Here is a 15,507-nt window from a genome sequence, read left to right on the forward strand (position 1 = left end):
CTCTTTGTTTATTGCCATCTGCTTTAATGGGACGACAAAGGTAGGTAGTGTGTCTGTTGTTAGACTGCCACACAGATATTTAAACATAACTATACAGTCATTTGTTGCAGAGCTGTTGTAATCTATTGTCTGTTTAATGTTATAACTGAAAAACTATTAGAAAAATCTGTTTATTGAGTGCTTGACCTTTTGATGATCTATTTCAGAGAAGCTGTAAGAAGCTCCTACAGAATTACTGTATATACAGCAAACAACACCTATTATGAGCCATAGCTGTGCTCCTTTCCACAGCATAACTGATCGGCTGACAGGCTGTTACCATCCACAGCAGAGCCACGTAAACAGTGAATCAGTGTTAATGCAAGGTAATAAAGATTAGTATACATGGTTGATTCCACAGGTCCTGAAGTCCTTGACTCGCCGCTTAATTATTTTTCAGCCTGACACATGCTCAAAACATGCTACAGTCACTTAAAGTTTGCGTGATGCTTTTCCTCTCTCGTGTGTCCTTGCAAGTTAAGATGAATGGTCCCGGTGCCACATGGGACTTCTCATCCCACACCAACATATTCCATCTTTTATGCAGCTGCTAGCTTTTTTGTCATGAACTCTCTGTGACATGTGAAGAAGAGAGAACAGCAGAAAGCAAACAAGAAGGGGCAAAAAGAGAATCAGAGAGGTAGTGGGATTGATTCAGCTTCCCATATTTCAGGGGGCACTTGTGTTGCATCTGTTGAGCGAGCAGATCCATTGTCTGAGTTGTCAACGCCACCGCAGCATGGGGACTCTGCACTGCATGGTAGCGTGGCACTGGGTACCTCATAGTGACAATGTGACAGCAGGAACCTTGGGTAATTAAAGCAGCTCTGTGCTCTGTGCCCTCAGGGCATGTCTGCCTGGGATGTGGAGATCATACCTGGCTCACTCACATTCAACACTAACAGCTGAAGCAATTTTCAACCTTAACAAATTCCTGCTCTGTGCATTTATGGATAGTAGCATTAGTGTGGTGTAGGCAGCGCTCGAGCATGTGATCAAGCTTTATTCCCAGCGGCTAAAAATAGGGCCTTGACCTGTGGGTGACCCAAATTTGAAATACACTGTACAGGTACACTGCATTTCATTTAATCTGATTACCATGGATGAAAATCATATTTCACCAAAGTAAGTTTTTTTTTCTTTATATCAGTCTACGAACTTGAAAGCAATATGTGTAGAGCCATGTATAGAGCTAGGAGCTCTGATACAGGGAGATGATAACCAGCCAGGGCCAGGGAGTCCACTGTGAGTAAGCATTCCCACTGATCTGATCTGCCCAGAGGCAATACACCATGCATGGAAGTTAAATGACTGTATTCCAATTTGCTCTCATGAATATTAAGCAGGGCTGTGACAGAAAGGCTGGCTGTACGCAAGCTGCTGATCCACACCGACAGATCAGTCCTCTGATGTCTAGGAGGGGCGGGTAACTCTAAAAATGAGGCCCCCACAGCAGATGAGCCTCCTCCTCCTCCTCCCTGGTCTATTTTCATGTCTTAAATGGGCCAGAGTGGCTGGCTGTCTCATCAAGGGAAAGCCAGAGACCCTGGACTGGTTCTCAGTTAGTATAACTAAGCAATAAAGACATTGATGTCTAAATTATGCTGCTGCTACTGCTGATGATGATGAGTGCAAGTGAATCTGATGAGGGATTATACCGTAGCAAACTATAGCAGCTCCCTCTGCTGCTGCTGCTGATGAATAAAAACCTCCACTAGTAGAAATCTAATATTGCTATGTAATATAACAAGCGCACTAGAAGGTGGAGGGAAACCAAGGTCTGTAATAAAGTAAACAAAAAACCACTGCTTTGAAATTGTTGCATATATCCACTGCAGATTTACAAGGAGGTGGATTTTACTATGTGAACCTGGAAAACGCTGCTACTGAACCGCAGCAGCTTCTCCAATTAGACCAAACTTATTACAGATGATTTAAGATTTCAACACCTGCAGTTTTACCTATTAATTAAAATAATTTTCTAATTTTACTAAGACCTGAGGAGAGCAGCACTGCGCTGTTGCCTCTCCTCAACCCAATTAACATGAATAAAAACCGTGTATTTATAGAAAGCTAATGCTAATCCTTTTGACAAACAGGCACAGGATTGTTTGTTATAAATATATTTTAGGGGTGATTTATTCCCACAGGGTGCAACATTGATGGTGTGCTGTATAAAGTAATCCAGCACTGCTAAAAAGAAGCATTTAGTAATGTATTTACTGTATAAACCAATAAATTTTTTGTACGTTACATAAAATAATCAGAGGACTTTCCCGTGAACTCCACAGTGGGGGTTGAGTTGTTATCTTTTAATTTTAATAAGTTTGCCAGGTGAAAGTTGATTGAGAGGAGCGAAGATACGGTTTATTTTTATACACCGATTAATAATGTAAATGCTTTTATTTGTGTGAAGGAAACATCAAATGGAAGGAACCAAGTAACAATCAAAGCAGCACATAATCTAGCGAGGGTCTCATTTAATCACTGATTTATTATCTCTGCAGACTCACCACATACATACAGGCATGCTGGATGCCTTTTACATTTAAAACGATGTTACCTTTTTAAATGTAAAAGAAAATGTATCAATGAATCAATTTTTTTTTATTTATTAATAGCAGTTCATCTATTTTAGCTAGCTAGAAAACTTTGATTAATTGGTGCTACGTAGCGCTCTGCTAGGATTAGCTAGGCTAATTCTAGGCTAAGAAATAATTATTATTATTTTGGTCCCAGTCTGTTTCAATGTTTCCTACACATACACCATGTATATAGTTCCACTCACATATGTATACATATCCACTGTTTTTTTTATTTTATTCTATTTATTTATATATTTATTTATTTATTTTCCGCCTTCGTTGTATATTGGTTTCTCTTCTTCTTACTTTAGCACCTTTGTGGTTCAGCTACCCAATTTCGCTCTGCAAGAAACTGCACAATGACAATAAAAGTCTCAAATTCCAGTCAGGACAGCTGTTGCTGCTTTTTCGGAGCATTTTTGGTGGAAGTTTAAAAATTTTAACTCCAGTATTGGTGAGTGAAATTATTCTACTTTGTTAGTCTGGCACTTAGCACCAGTTAGCAGGTATCTGTTTTTGTGATGTTTATGGATGTAGCTTGCTAACCCAACTTGTTAATTTGAATAATAACTCCATCCTTTCATCTAAATACAATAACTTCTCACTCGTGCTACTACACATATGTAATGTGCTCACTTATAAGATACCGGTAGCATTGTTCTGCTTGCCTAGAGTCATGGTAAAAAGAAAGTAGACCATCTGTCAATATTAAAGGTTTATATTGTAGAGCAGTTTGGTATACAAAGGAGTTTGTGATCAATTCAAAGACTGCAAGGCGCCCAGGCCCTGTGCTGCAGAATAAGCCGCAGTCATCTCCAGCAGCTCTGTGGAGCTCTGTGCCCAACGTCTGACATGAGGAGTTATGTTTTCTATAAACACAACACTGTGCATTACGGTCAGAAATCTCCACTTTGGTCTCATTTGTTTAAAGGACATTGTTACACAGGTCTTGTGGGCTTGTTGCAACTTTCTTAGCTGTGCCGTCATGTCCTTTTCAGTGACAGTGTCTTCTCCTGCCTTCACCCTTCCAAACAAGCCAAACCTGTTCAGTCTTTTTTTAATTGTACTGTCATGAACTTTTAACATTTAACATGCTAACTGAGGTCTGTAAAGTCTGAGATGTAGCACTGAAGGATTTGTTGCAGTTTCTCGGCTTCTCATTGCTCAGTCTGACCTTGTGGTGAATTTGCTGGAAAATTGACTCCTGACAAGACTGGTAACTGTCTTGAATGTTCACTGTAGAATGATGGACTTCAGACTGTTTGGAAATGGCCTTATAGCCCTTCCCAGATTAATAGACGGCAGCGGTTGCTTCGTCTAAAATAGTTACTGGTGTCTTTCCTCTGTGGCATCATGTTAACACACACCTGAATGCTCCGGACCATCAAACTGCCAAACCTGTCTCATAGAGGGCCTCCCATGCTCTGATGATCAGTTAATCAAGTCCATTTGACTAGCAGGACCTGGCTTCCACTTACCCTTTTAATTCTTGTGGAGGCCACAAGTTTGTACTTAGTTTTTCACACACTTTGTCTACATTTTGGCTTAATTTTTGTTAAATAAATAATGACGCAGTGTAAGATCTGAGGTTCTGAGGTTGTATTTTCCTAATTGCAAGATTATTATGTTTGATACATAAAAATTTAGAATTTAAAGAGGATGTGCTGTATATTTTCTGCCACAGTTTTTGTTCAAATAATACATCGCTAAATCAGTAACCCATTCTCTTAAGAAACATATGCAAAAACATCCTTTAAAGAAGTAAGTCCAGCTTCATCGAAGAGTCTGCGTTGCTATGGCTCTTTATAATGATGACTTTATAGAACAGTCAGGCCCAGGTTTGTCAGAAATAGACATCATAATCTTCTATCCTTTAAGACTGTCTGTATGTATTCAACAGGTTTGATTGAGCCTCCACTGGATATAATCAAATCACCTCCAAAATAATCTAATGGTCAACATACACTGCCTTTCTTGATAACATGATTAAGCAGCAACATTCTCACTGAACAGATGCTTTTTCAGTCTACCAGAGGCCCAACCTCAGTTAGACAAGCAGATATCACACATACTGGACAAGCAACCTTATTATGTCACCCAGCATTAAGTCTAAGGGCCTTCAGAAAAGTTGCTGCTGTTGGATTTATCATAACTGCTGTCCACCTGGATGGTACCTAGGGAGCTCCATGGTGGTTTCATAGTATATGAGAAGCTTCTGAAGAGGCTGACCTAACACAGATAGCCTTTGGCCCTCAGGCTTTGTTATTTTATCCGTGCCAGCTAAATCTGTTAGGTAGCCATGGCACACCTGTGCAAAATATGCAGAGGAAACTTTTTCTGTTTACTTAGAAATCAAAGTAAACACCTGATTTCACAACACAAGCATCGGCAAACTTACATAACCAACCAACCAACAGAGGAGGTGCAACAGAGATAGTTAAATCCAGACCACAGAAAACTGATTGTCGATATTAGCTCTGAGGAAATAATGCAGGTTCTGGGTGTCTAAACATAGCCAGAAGGAAGCAGCTACAATGAGCAAACTTTGTTCCGCAGGAGTTGACACTGAAAGGAAAGACAAATTAAACTTGTTGCCAGCGAACACGATTTGCAGATATCTTCACCATCAGCATTTGGATGTTTGTTTGCTTTTTTTGGTTTCTTCCTGTTCTGTCAGCCTTTTTCTGTGTTTTTAAATGAGCCGTTGGTTTGAATTGCACTATTATTTTAAGCCCGCCTTGTTCTTCCAGCTGATTGCAGCGTCCTTATTAGCTTTTTTGCGACCCTCCTGAACTCGATTTTGAGAAGTGCTTTACACTTGTGATTTTATTGCTACCAATACTGCACAGGTAATAATACAATTATTGCCTCGGTTACCCTTTTAAGATACATACCACTGTCCCTGTTTTGTCCAAGAGATGTCTGTGACCAGCAGCTGGTAGAGTGTGTTAATGTTGATGTCACAGCAGCTGGCTGCTCTCATCCTGTTAGCTCTGCCTGCCATTATCAGGCCCTCCAACCGCCACCACCTCCTCCCCCTCCAAAGCTGCTGTGATTGCTGCTGCGTGCCGTACTCATTTTAATACTCCAGACTCATTTGACCGTCTTTATGGACTTATCATATTAAACATTTATCACAGCCATTTCCCTAAATCAAGCATGTTTATTCAACACTTAGGGGACCACAGCCGGGATCCTTTCAGCACCCCCACCACACTCACACATTTCACACACACACACACACATCTTTATTTTCTCCTTTTCCTTGTTTCTCTCCGTTCCTCCTCTACTCTCCCTCAGCCCCCCTGGCTTGCTTTATTACAGTCCTCGTTTCCCTCTGTGCGCCTGCCTGAATAAAATGAGAGGCAGTTTTGTACAGTTTCTTCCCTTCTCCTTTCCGGTCATCCTTTCCTCCAGTGGCTAGGACACGAGGGGAATTGTGCTGTGCGAAGCCGAGTAGCCAAGCAGCCAAGCAGACACAAATGTATTCTGAGCATTTAGTCCTTTGAATGAATCGAGTTTTAATTTAATCATCTGATCAAACACTAATTAGCATAATCACTTGTGGGGATGGATGGTCTAGATAGAGACACAGAGCAATACATAATAGACCTCGTCTATGTGTTGCTAAATGTCTGCGGGACGCTTAAAAACACATACAGTATATAAATGTTACAAGCTTCTAGGGACCCATGTGGGGCTTTGCCCAAATTACCTCCTCTTGCACGAACAATAGAGGCAAGTCTCTATTTTCTTCAACAGCACAGCCCCAGCAAAGTGATATATTCACTGCTACACTACCCTACAATCAAATGCACTGAAGCCAGGCCCCGCGTCCTCTTATTTGATCTTGGACAAGATGGCTTACTGCAGCATCACACCTTGGCCTGAGCAAAGGAGGTCTGGGAATTCTAGGAATACCACAAAGTGCTAAGATTATTGACAATGCACTCAGTCTCACACTGGGCCGAGGGATCGATGAGTGGCCAGAAGGACATAAATCACACTCCTGTGGCTCCACTCCATGTCACACACTAACCCACCCACCCCACTTCCCAATTAAACTCACGTATGCACTGGTTTGCATGCACACAGGAACACACACTCCGTAAAGCCTCCCGACACATTATATATATACTTCACATAAACACCAGGAAATACAGCACTACCTTCCACATCTCATACACACACACACACACACACACACAGGCATATTCTCACACACACCTTACAAACAAGATGACAGCGCTTTAAAAATGGCCAGCTAAAAATAACCGCCACTAACTTGGTCTTAAATCTTAGCATCTGTGCCAGGTTTAAAAATAAGGAGCAGTGTCAAGAAACCAAGCTGGACCCATTTGTCTTTCTGTCACTCTGTCTATCCAGCTTTGCCTCCTCCGTTATCCCGTAGCCTACTTTAATATTCGGACAACGGAGCATGAGACACTGGGACAGACTTGATGATGAAATATCTCCAGGAAATGCATTTTTGAATAAACTGACTGAGATGCAGATTTGAATATACAAGGAGGGTCCATGAAAAGCCAAGCTCAGAGGCATCACTGGAAAGAAAGAGACAGGCTGGCAGACAGTTGGTGAGCCACAATACATCAGGCATGCATCATGCTAAGGACAAAGTCACGCGAATCAATTCAGCCTTGGGCTACCAAGTGAGTCGAGTTCAATTCCTGGACCTGGCATGTGGACGACTGGATTAACAGGCAGTATTTATGGTGTGCAGTGTGATTGTTTGTCTCAAGGGGTGATGGATAGCAAACTCGTCGCACCTTCAACACCTGTCTTCCACAATGGGCAAAAACTGCGGTGGGATACTCACCACAAGTGAGCCTGCAGACACACACACACACACACACACTGATGAGACCCAAAAGGGACTACTGGTGTGCGTGCATGGTTTTATATTTGACACAAGCATTAAATAACATTTCTCTGTCCTGTTTGGAAAAAGGGAATCAAAACTGGATTAAATTTCACAAAACCAAGTTTCTTCTTGCAAAACAGCAGCACATAAAAACTGCAAATAGAGAAACAAGGTTTTACTTCTAATGAACTCTTTTGGGCGGGGGGGGGAGAGATATTGTCACAAAGGCTCATGCAACCTTGTAACAATATAATCTCATGTTTAGAATAATTGCTATTTAAGGCAAACATCTGATTGAAGGCAGATCGCAAACTAAAGCAAGTTAGCAAAGCTAACTTACAACACTTTAAACCCAAAGGACACAAGAGTCATTGAAAAGATTGAGTAGTTTAATTAAATTGTGCTACTAACACTTTGGGTTTGATGAGACACATTTTGTTTATTTTTGAATAAACTATACTTCAATAACTTGAAGTCAGTTCCTGCCTAACATTTGGAGACCTCACTGCAACTATGAAAAAGAAATAAATGAAATAACATTTTGTTTTTTGTTTTTTATATGTAGTTGCCTGGTGAGTGTGTTGAAATTAGTTTTTTGTTTTTTTGTTTTACACACCTTCAGTTTTGACCAATTGCAATTAGGTGTGCAACCAACTTGTCACACAGGGGTTGATTGTGCAACAACCTTCTAACTATTTTGGATTGTAAGGTTATTGCAGAGGTCACCTGGTGGGAGGCAACCTGTCTCCAAACGATCGCAGTGTGACTGCAACAACTCCCAGACAGATTGACGAAGGTTTTCAGATAACTTCTGTCTGATTTCCAACACGTTGCAGTCATCTGAGTCAGGACCCGTCTCTTTCTAATTGGCTTTCTACTTATCTGGTTGCTAACTGATTTTATTCTGGTTATAGTCCTTTATAAAAAGTGAGGTTGCTGAGTGCCTGTGTCATTTTGCACTTAAATTGCCATCTTGCAGAAACTATGTCACTATTTATGGAGGAATTTCTGAATTTCAAATCAGACGGAAACTGACTTGCAACAGATCTGCAAATTTTCATCATTAATCGCCACATTATCTCAGACAGATCTCACAAACTTGCCAGCTTAACCCCATTCAGTCAAACTGAGAGCAGACTGACTCTGTAATATGCCATTTTATCCCACCAAAATCACTCTGAAGGCAGCAGCTGACTGCGAGTGCACAAACCTGCTCAAAGGCAATGATATGGCAAGCTATTTTACAATATCCTTGGTCTGACGTCACTGTTACATAATTTAAAAAAGGCAATCAGCTTCCTCAAATGTTTGAGTGCTTTTAACTTATTTGGGCAAAGAGAGCGGGCCACAGCGTAGTGTTGTATCAACACATGTTTATTCATTCAGTATCTTCTGCCTGTGCTGATCATGTCACAGTTGGTTAACTTGTCATATCCAGACTGATAATGTACAGTACAGTACAATACAGAGTACTGATAAAATGATAAAGTTGATTATGTAACAGGTTTTGTTGGTGTGTTTGTAACTGGGATTAACCAAACGGCAGGTAATATACGAATTTTTGATTGAATGCTGTTGTAGGTTGCGTATAGGACCTTGTTTCATTCTTGATGATCCACATGTTTGATTTGGGAAAGATTTTACACTTTATACCTCTCCTGATGCAACCCTGCAGATATATCCAGGTTTGGAACTGAAACTGGGAGTACACTGGCTCGAGACCCCCTGTTATGGTGTATGGTTTGGAGACAGTGACACTAACAAAAAGACAAAAGGCCAAGCTGGAGGTGGCAGAGTTGAAGATGTTTAGACTTGACCAGAATGGACAGAATTGCAAATGAGTACATCAGAGGGACAGCTCAGGTCAATCATTTTGGAAACAAACTTTTGACCTTGAAAAAGTTTTATTAAATCAGAATTAGCACCTTGCAGTAGATCTTCACGTTTCAGGTTTGGCATCAAGAAGAGAGGTCTGTAGGTCTGCGGGTCTGTTATTGAGACACTCACTGGGTCTTTTGTCATAAGTGGGCGTGTTCCAAACTACTTTGAAACTAAAATCAACAGAAAACCACTTCTGCACAGGAGAGCAGAAGTGGTTTTCTGGTCTTTTTTAAACTGTCAAATAAAGCTTCTACACCAGTTCCCCCACTACAGTACCTGTGCAGTGTAGCCCAGTAATATAACATGTCACTTTGACAGGTGCTGAGTGAATTAAAAACATCCTCTCTACTGAGAACCCTCTCTGAGAGGGAAACCCCCGCCAGATGTACTACAGCCTCACTTTGCACGCATGATCAAACACCTACATCTGGGTGCTGAGGGCTTTTCTGCTCTTCCCCGCAGATGCTAAATGATATCGTTAACATTTTAATGCAAGAGACATTTACACGCGGGCTTGCGCAATTACACCTCCGATTCAGTGGAATCCTGTCAGACACAGTGTGATCGGTAATTAGATTTTACATTGGGTGAAATGCAGCACACACACATAAGCACGCGCGCACATGCACGAGTCACCAAAGCTTGCTCCTAATTAGGGAGCTAGACAGGCTCGAGGAGGTATGGTACAGTAGAGTAGCCCTCATTATACAGCTGGGATGTATGAACTAGGGGATATCTATTATGATCACACATCAGGGTATCCATTACCCAACATTAGCACCTCTTTCAACTGGAATCGCGCGCAGAGTTCAAAACGTAACCCAACAAACCTTCACACAACTCAGACAAGTGAGAAAGAGTTAAGTGGGTTTGTAAACTTAATTTAGCCCATTAGATATTCAGATCAGAGTGAGACTGCACAAGATGATCTATCACTTGACTGTACGCTGGGTGCTTTCATGGGGTAATTTGATTTCAAGAGCTATGATACTGCTTGTGCAACCAAATCCTAATTGGTAATTAGTAAACAGACTACTAGTCGTGAGTGCAACAATAAGGGTGGTCAGGTTTCTCTCCATTTGCTTTACAGACCCGGCTGCTGGGAGGCCGCTGATCTTTAGACATTTTTACAGAGGCATCTCTGACAAAAGGAGGTTCTCATCACTGCACTGGCTTTATCGCCTTCATGTAGATTTATTACCACACAAACACTCGTCCCACCTTCTATTTGCAGCCAAGTTCAATCTATCCATCCACCCCAGTCTCCGCAGCATTTCCATCCAGTGTTGCTGGTTGCTAATAATGTGGGGTCATGTAAAATTGGCAGGCTAACTGATGTTGGCAGCTATTTACTGTACTGTAAGCTACACTGGGATGGATGCTCTGGAAGAGCTTCCTTATTTCCGTGTGTGTGTGTGTGTGTGTGTATTGGGGTGTGTGTGTGTGTGTGTGTGTGTGTGTGTGTAGTCTGCGAAAGGTCACAGCTAATTGAGATCAAAATTTGATTGCATGATTTCCTGACCTCTACATAATAGTTCGTTTATTGAAGAAATACGAGATAAGTCCTTTTTAAGTCACGAGCGTCGGGTTAAGCCGCGTGCATGTCTACAAATCATCGCAGTCTTGGTGGGGACTCTGTGAGAAGCCTTGTCTCATTATATCTTTGCAACGAGAATTTGAATAGGCCGGTTTAGCTTGCTGTAGTTTTGCCCAGAGGCAACTTTCAGGCAGAGATATTTAATGGTTCCTCTCCTGTACTGATGACTGAATTTATAGATGCTACTTTGATAGGTGCAGGAAATAGCAAGAGCATAAAGTCTTAAACGGAATACAAAAAGTAATTGTGCCTCTTGGCTGGTGAATGTGTCAGACTTAACATTTTAATTTTCATAAAAAGAGTAATAAGGACCGGGGTTGTCTTTTGCTTCCTTTTGATAATAAACAATCAATTGCAAAGATAAGGAAAGCAATTAAAATGTGACATTTTTGAGCATTGTGTGGTTGCGAATCTGTTTCCCTTTCTTTAATTGAGTTCATTAAGCCGATATCCAGTGAATGTACGCAAAGAACACAGAGAACCCAGAAGCGCTGTGAGGTGCTCGGTTATAATGTGGTTGCTTATAACACCTGTGGACACAACGATGTAACGAGATGTGATTAGCTTTGGGTCGGGAGATTCCAGGTCAGCCCGGTTTGCAGACAAACTCACAGTTCCCATCAGGAATAGTCTAATATTTCCACAGGTGTGCCATTTTTTTTTATTTTTTAAAAAGGTTTCCAGTTTGTGAAGAATTATTAAACCCAACTTAGTGAATGAAATCATCCAGTTATCCAATGTTATGAACGGGAATTCTGAACTGCATGGTATTTTCTTTGCACAACACCACATCATATGGCTTTCTTTCCCCCCATACGGTGAAGAGTGAATGGGTGAACGTTTTAGGACGCAGCCCCTAACACCCATTAAGGAGGTTACCATAGAGACAGGCCAGTGTGCACATGATAGGCCTAACTCTGAAACAGCAAGAACTGTCTGGAATCCAATCTCCGTGCTGGCTTCCATCTACAAGGTCATTCATTCATTCTGACAATGACTACTCAGCCGATGAACACCTCATTTTCATGATAATCAACCATATATATATAGCCAGGGTCCTGTACATAATGGGAAAATCAAATATAAATAATAGAAAAAGGTAAAGATACTTTAAAATTCACTTATACACACACACACACACACACACACATACATATATATATATATATATATATATATATATATATATATATATATTTGTGCGTGTGGGTGTGGGTGTGTAATGATTGCAGTGCAAATAACAAGCACAAAAAGTGTAACGTCTGCACTCAAGGCTGTCTATTGCTTAATCCCTATCAGTTGCCTCAGGCCTCCTCAATAATCCCTTAAGCAATAAACGGACACAATCTTGCATGGCAGTTGATCTAATGTCAGAGTCAGATGATTATGATTAATGAGGATTCCTTATTGTTCCTTTATGAGTTTCAGCACAAGCTGGGCTGAGGGAGATACCATTTTATATGGAGTCAATGTCAATAAACGGCACCGACAGAGGGTTGCCTCAGCACCGAAAACGCGTTGGCACAGAAACAAAAATCCATTTCGAAGCTTTATTTTATCATTCCGACCAGAGGGGGGAAAATCCATTTTGGGGGCATACTATAATATATCACAGCCCCTTGATGCGGTTGAATGTATTCATACCTGTAAATCCCCACTTCCCCAATTTTTCTTTTGTGAATTCTCTTTTTTTTCCATACAAAAGCAACCGACCACTGATTTTTTTTTTTCAATCCCCATCTTGTCACCCTGATGTCTCCCAGACATGTTTCCATTTTCTTTCCTTCTCCTTCTTCAACTCTCCCTTTTTCTTCCCCTGTTTTCGTACACACCCAGTCGGCCATAATCCCTCCCTGTAGAAGGGACTCTGGCCAATAAGTGAACGCAATAAACGGTATCAATTTTCCACCATTGATTTTATATATATGCATATATACGCACTGTGAGAGCGTGCAAATATACCTGCATGGTGTCTCGCATGTGTGCAATGGCACAAATGCATGCAACTGCACTTGTGTAAACGAAAAAACACCGACAAGATGCACGACCAGGTCTGCACATCTCAATTCCAGCATTTGAATGGGAAAAATGCATTTCACACTCTTTTCACGAGTAAATTTGTGAAGTACTTTTGCATTTGCAGACAAATAAAATACAAAAATGACCCCTGTGGACTGTGTTTCATCCAAAAACATTACACCTGTACTGTTCATTACATTCGTTGCATGAACATTTTGTACTAATGGTGCACGCTTTCTCTCTGCTAACTACATTTTAAGGTAAATAAACAAAAAGCTGAGCTCACATTTGTAACAAAACTGGTTTTGCAGGTGCTGCGAACACCCTGCTCAAGCCAGAAATATAATTTAATTTTTTTAATTTAAAAAAACAACAACCCCAAAACGTTAAAATGCAAATACGAATGATTGCCTTTAAAGATCTTTGTATAAACTGGCCTTTTTTTAAATGCTTTAGTGTCAATTTAGGCCATTTGAACTTGAAAAATATGCTCTCTGTGGGGGATGGGGAAAGGGTTAAACCAAATGTCCATTATATCAAAGACGTCACTTATTACTAAGGGCCACAGTGGAACAAGGTTGTGACAGGAAAAAATAAGTATCATTTGGTATAAAACAAAAACAATTATTAATATGATTCAAATGAAAAACTATTCAAACTTGACATAATATCCAACTATTGCAATTAAACAGACTGACTACAGGCACACTAACAACATGGTATAGCCGTTTTATTTCTCCTGGTTCAGGGTGTATATCTGAAGGCCAGATATGGGTCTAATGGTTTGTAGGAGAGCTTGAAGGATTTAAAACGCAATTCATGCCTCGCCCGTCTCTCCCCCTCTATCAGGGGTGTCAGCCTTTTGACAAGCATATAAAATCCATTTCATGTGGGTCACAGGTGACCTGCATCCTCCCTCCTCAGTCACTTAGCTGTCTACCAGTGATTTGCCTTCTGCAGTATGTGATGAGCAATACTAATACTAATACTAATAATACTAATAATAATAATAATAATAATAATAATAATAATAATAATAATAATAATAAAAAGATTAGCAGGTGCAACTTACCATTCAAGATGCTCTGGGAAAAGATAAAAGCCAATATCCACATGCCCTGCTCCGTTCAATCCCCCCAAGCTATGCTTTCTCTTCTTCCTCTGACCGGTGCCTCCCTGGGTTTCTCTTCTGTGCGCTTGGGCTAAGGTTAAACATTTGCCACTGTCTTGAAGCAAACCGGTCCAAGTCTCTACTTTTAATATCTCCTTCGTACTTTTTTGTTACACTGATTTGGTTTCTGGGATGTCTCGGAGCATAAATGCGCCTCTGTGATTTTCTTGGGGAGAGCTCTGCTCAGACTCTTCTTCCTGTGCTCCGCGTCTTGCTGCTTGTCCCTGTTATTCAAAAGGATGCTGAAGGGGTGAAGCCCAGGTGTGTGTGTGATGCTGAGTCAGAGCCGGGTTAGAGCGGATCATGGGAAAAGAAATTAAATCCGAAAACAAGAAAGAAACAAACAAAAATTAAAATTTAGAAAAAATGGTTTAACTAAATCTTTAAAAGAAAAATGTCCGGTTTCAGGTTTCCTGAATAAAACACTGGAAGACGGATCATCCTTGAAGGTAAAAATAAATGAATAAATAATATGTTACAAAATTAAAATAACTAAAAGAGAAAAGAAGCAAAGAGAAGAGAGAGGGCGGTGGCAGAAGAATGAAAAGCAGGTTTTTTGCTCAGACTCCAAAGTCAGATCATCTTCATCGCCTCTGTGCGTCCAGCAAGAGGCGAGCAAGCGCATCTTCCCCGCTGCTGCTCTCTAATCGCACCACACTGACTCTCTGAGCATTACACAGAATAACCGTCTCCCCTGCCCCTGCAGACGCTTTAATTCCTCATTGCCTTAAAGGAGCAGAGGCGGCAGCCGGTCGCTCCTCGGGGCAGGATACTGTTGTGGAGGTGGAAGAGTGTGAGAGCACGCAGCGAGTGGGGCATTTGCATTAAGGAAATGAGCTGCACCTGACGCACCAAGGTACCAAGGATTTTTACGCACGGGGTTGTATCAGCTCAAACAGAAAGCGCTGTCTGCTGGTGTGCAGGTGTACGCGGAACACGCCGCTGTGCCCCAGATCTGGCTTGAATTTAGTTCCTAATGTTTTTCTTTCGTGTGTGAAAACAGAAGCGAGCTCTCCCGTAATAATGGAAATCTACAAGGACACCCAGTGACGCGTATTTTCTGTTGTTTAAGTAGAAAATGTAGTTGTTGTTTTCTTTTAAACTGAATAACAACGTGAACTTGATTGATGAGATTTAATAATCGCATTGAACAGAAGATAGGAGGGGAAGGCAGCCACCCTGTCTGGGGGAAGAAAAGGGGTTAAGATGAAGAGCCCCCCCACCCCGAAGACGCACATACTCACACAGTTTATATCGCCTCCCTCAACCCAATAATCCACCACTCACCACCACCACCAACCCCCACTACCACCACCCCTCCATTTTAATGCCT

General features: G+C 41.1%; 1 protein-coding gene across 2 annotated transcripts in view; it reads right to left on the bottom strand.

The window, feature by feature from the left end:
• The window catches only part of dscamb (Down syndrome cell adhesion molecule b), a 136,065-nt gene extending 120,955 nt beyond the window's left edge, over positions 1–15,110 (bottom strand). The window contains exon 1 of one of the 2 annotated variants that reach the window (XM_085131297.1): positions 14,076–15,110. In XM_085131297.1, coding sequence (XP_084987423.1) covers positions 14,076–14,118 — 43 coding nt within the window. In that variant the 5' untranslated portion in view covers positions 14,119–15,110. The remainder of the gene's footprint in view (positions 1–14,075) is intronic. The other variant, XM_085131298.1, reaches the window with a different exon arrangement.
• Positions 15,111–15,507: the final 397 nt, after the last annotated feature.

Source organism: Neolamprologus multifasciatus, chromosome 14 (assembly GCF_963576455.1).
Source record: "Neolamprologus multifasciatus chromosome 14, fNeoMul1.2, whole genome shotgun sequence".
NCBI lineage: Eukaryota > Metazoa > Chordata > Actinopteri > Cichliformes > Cichlidae > Neolamprologus > Neolamprologus multifasciatus.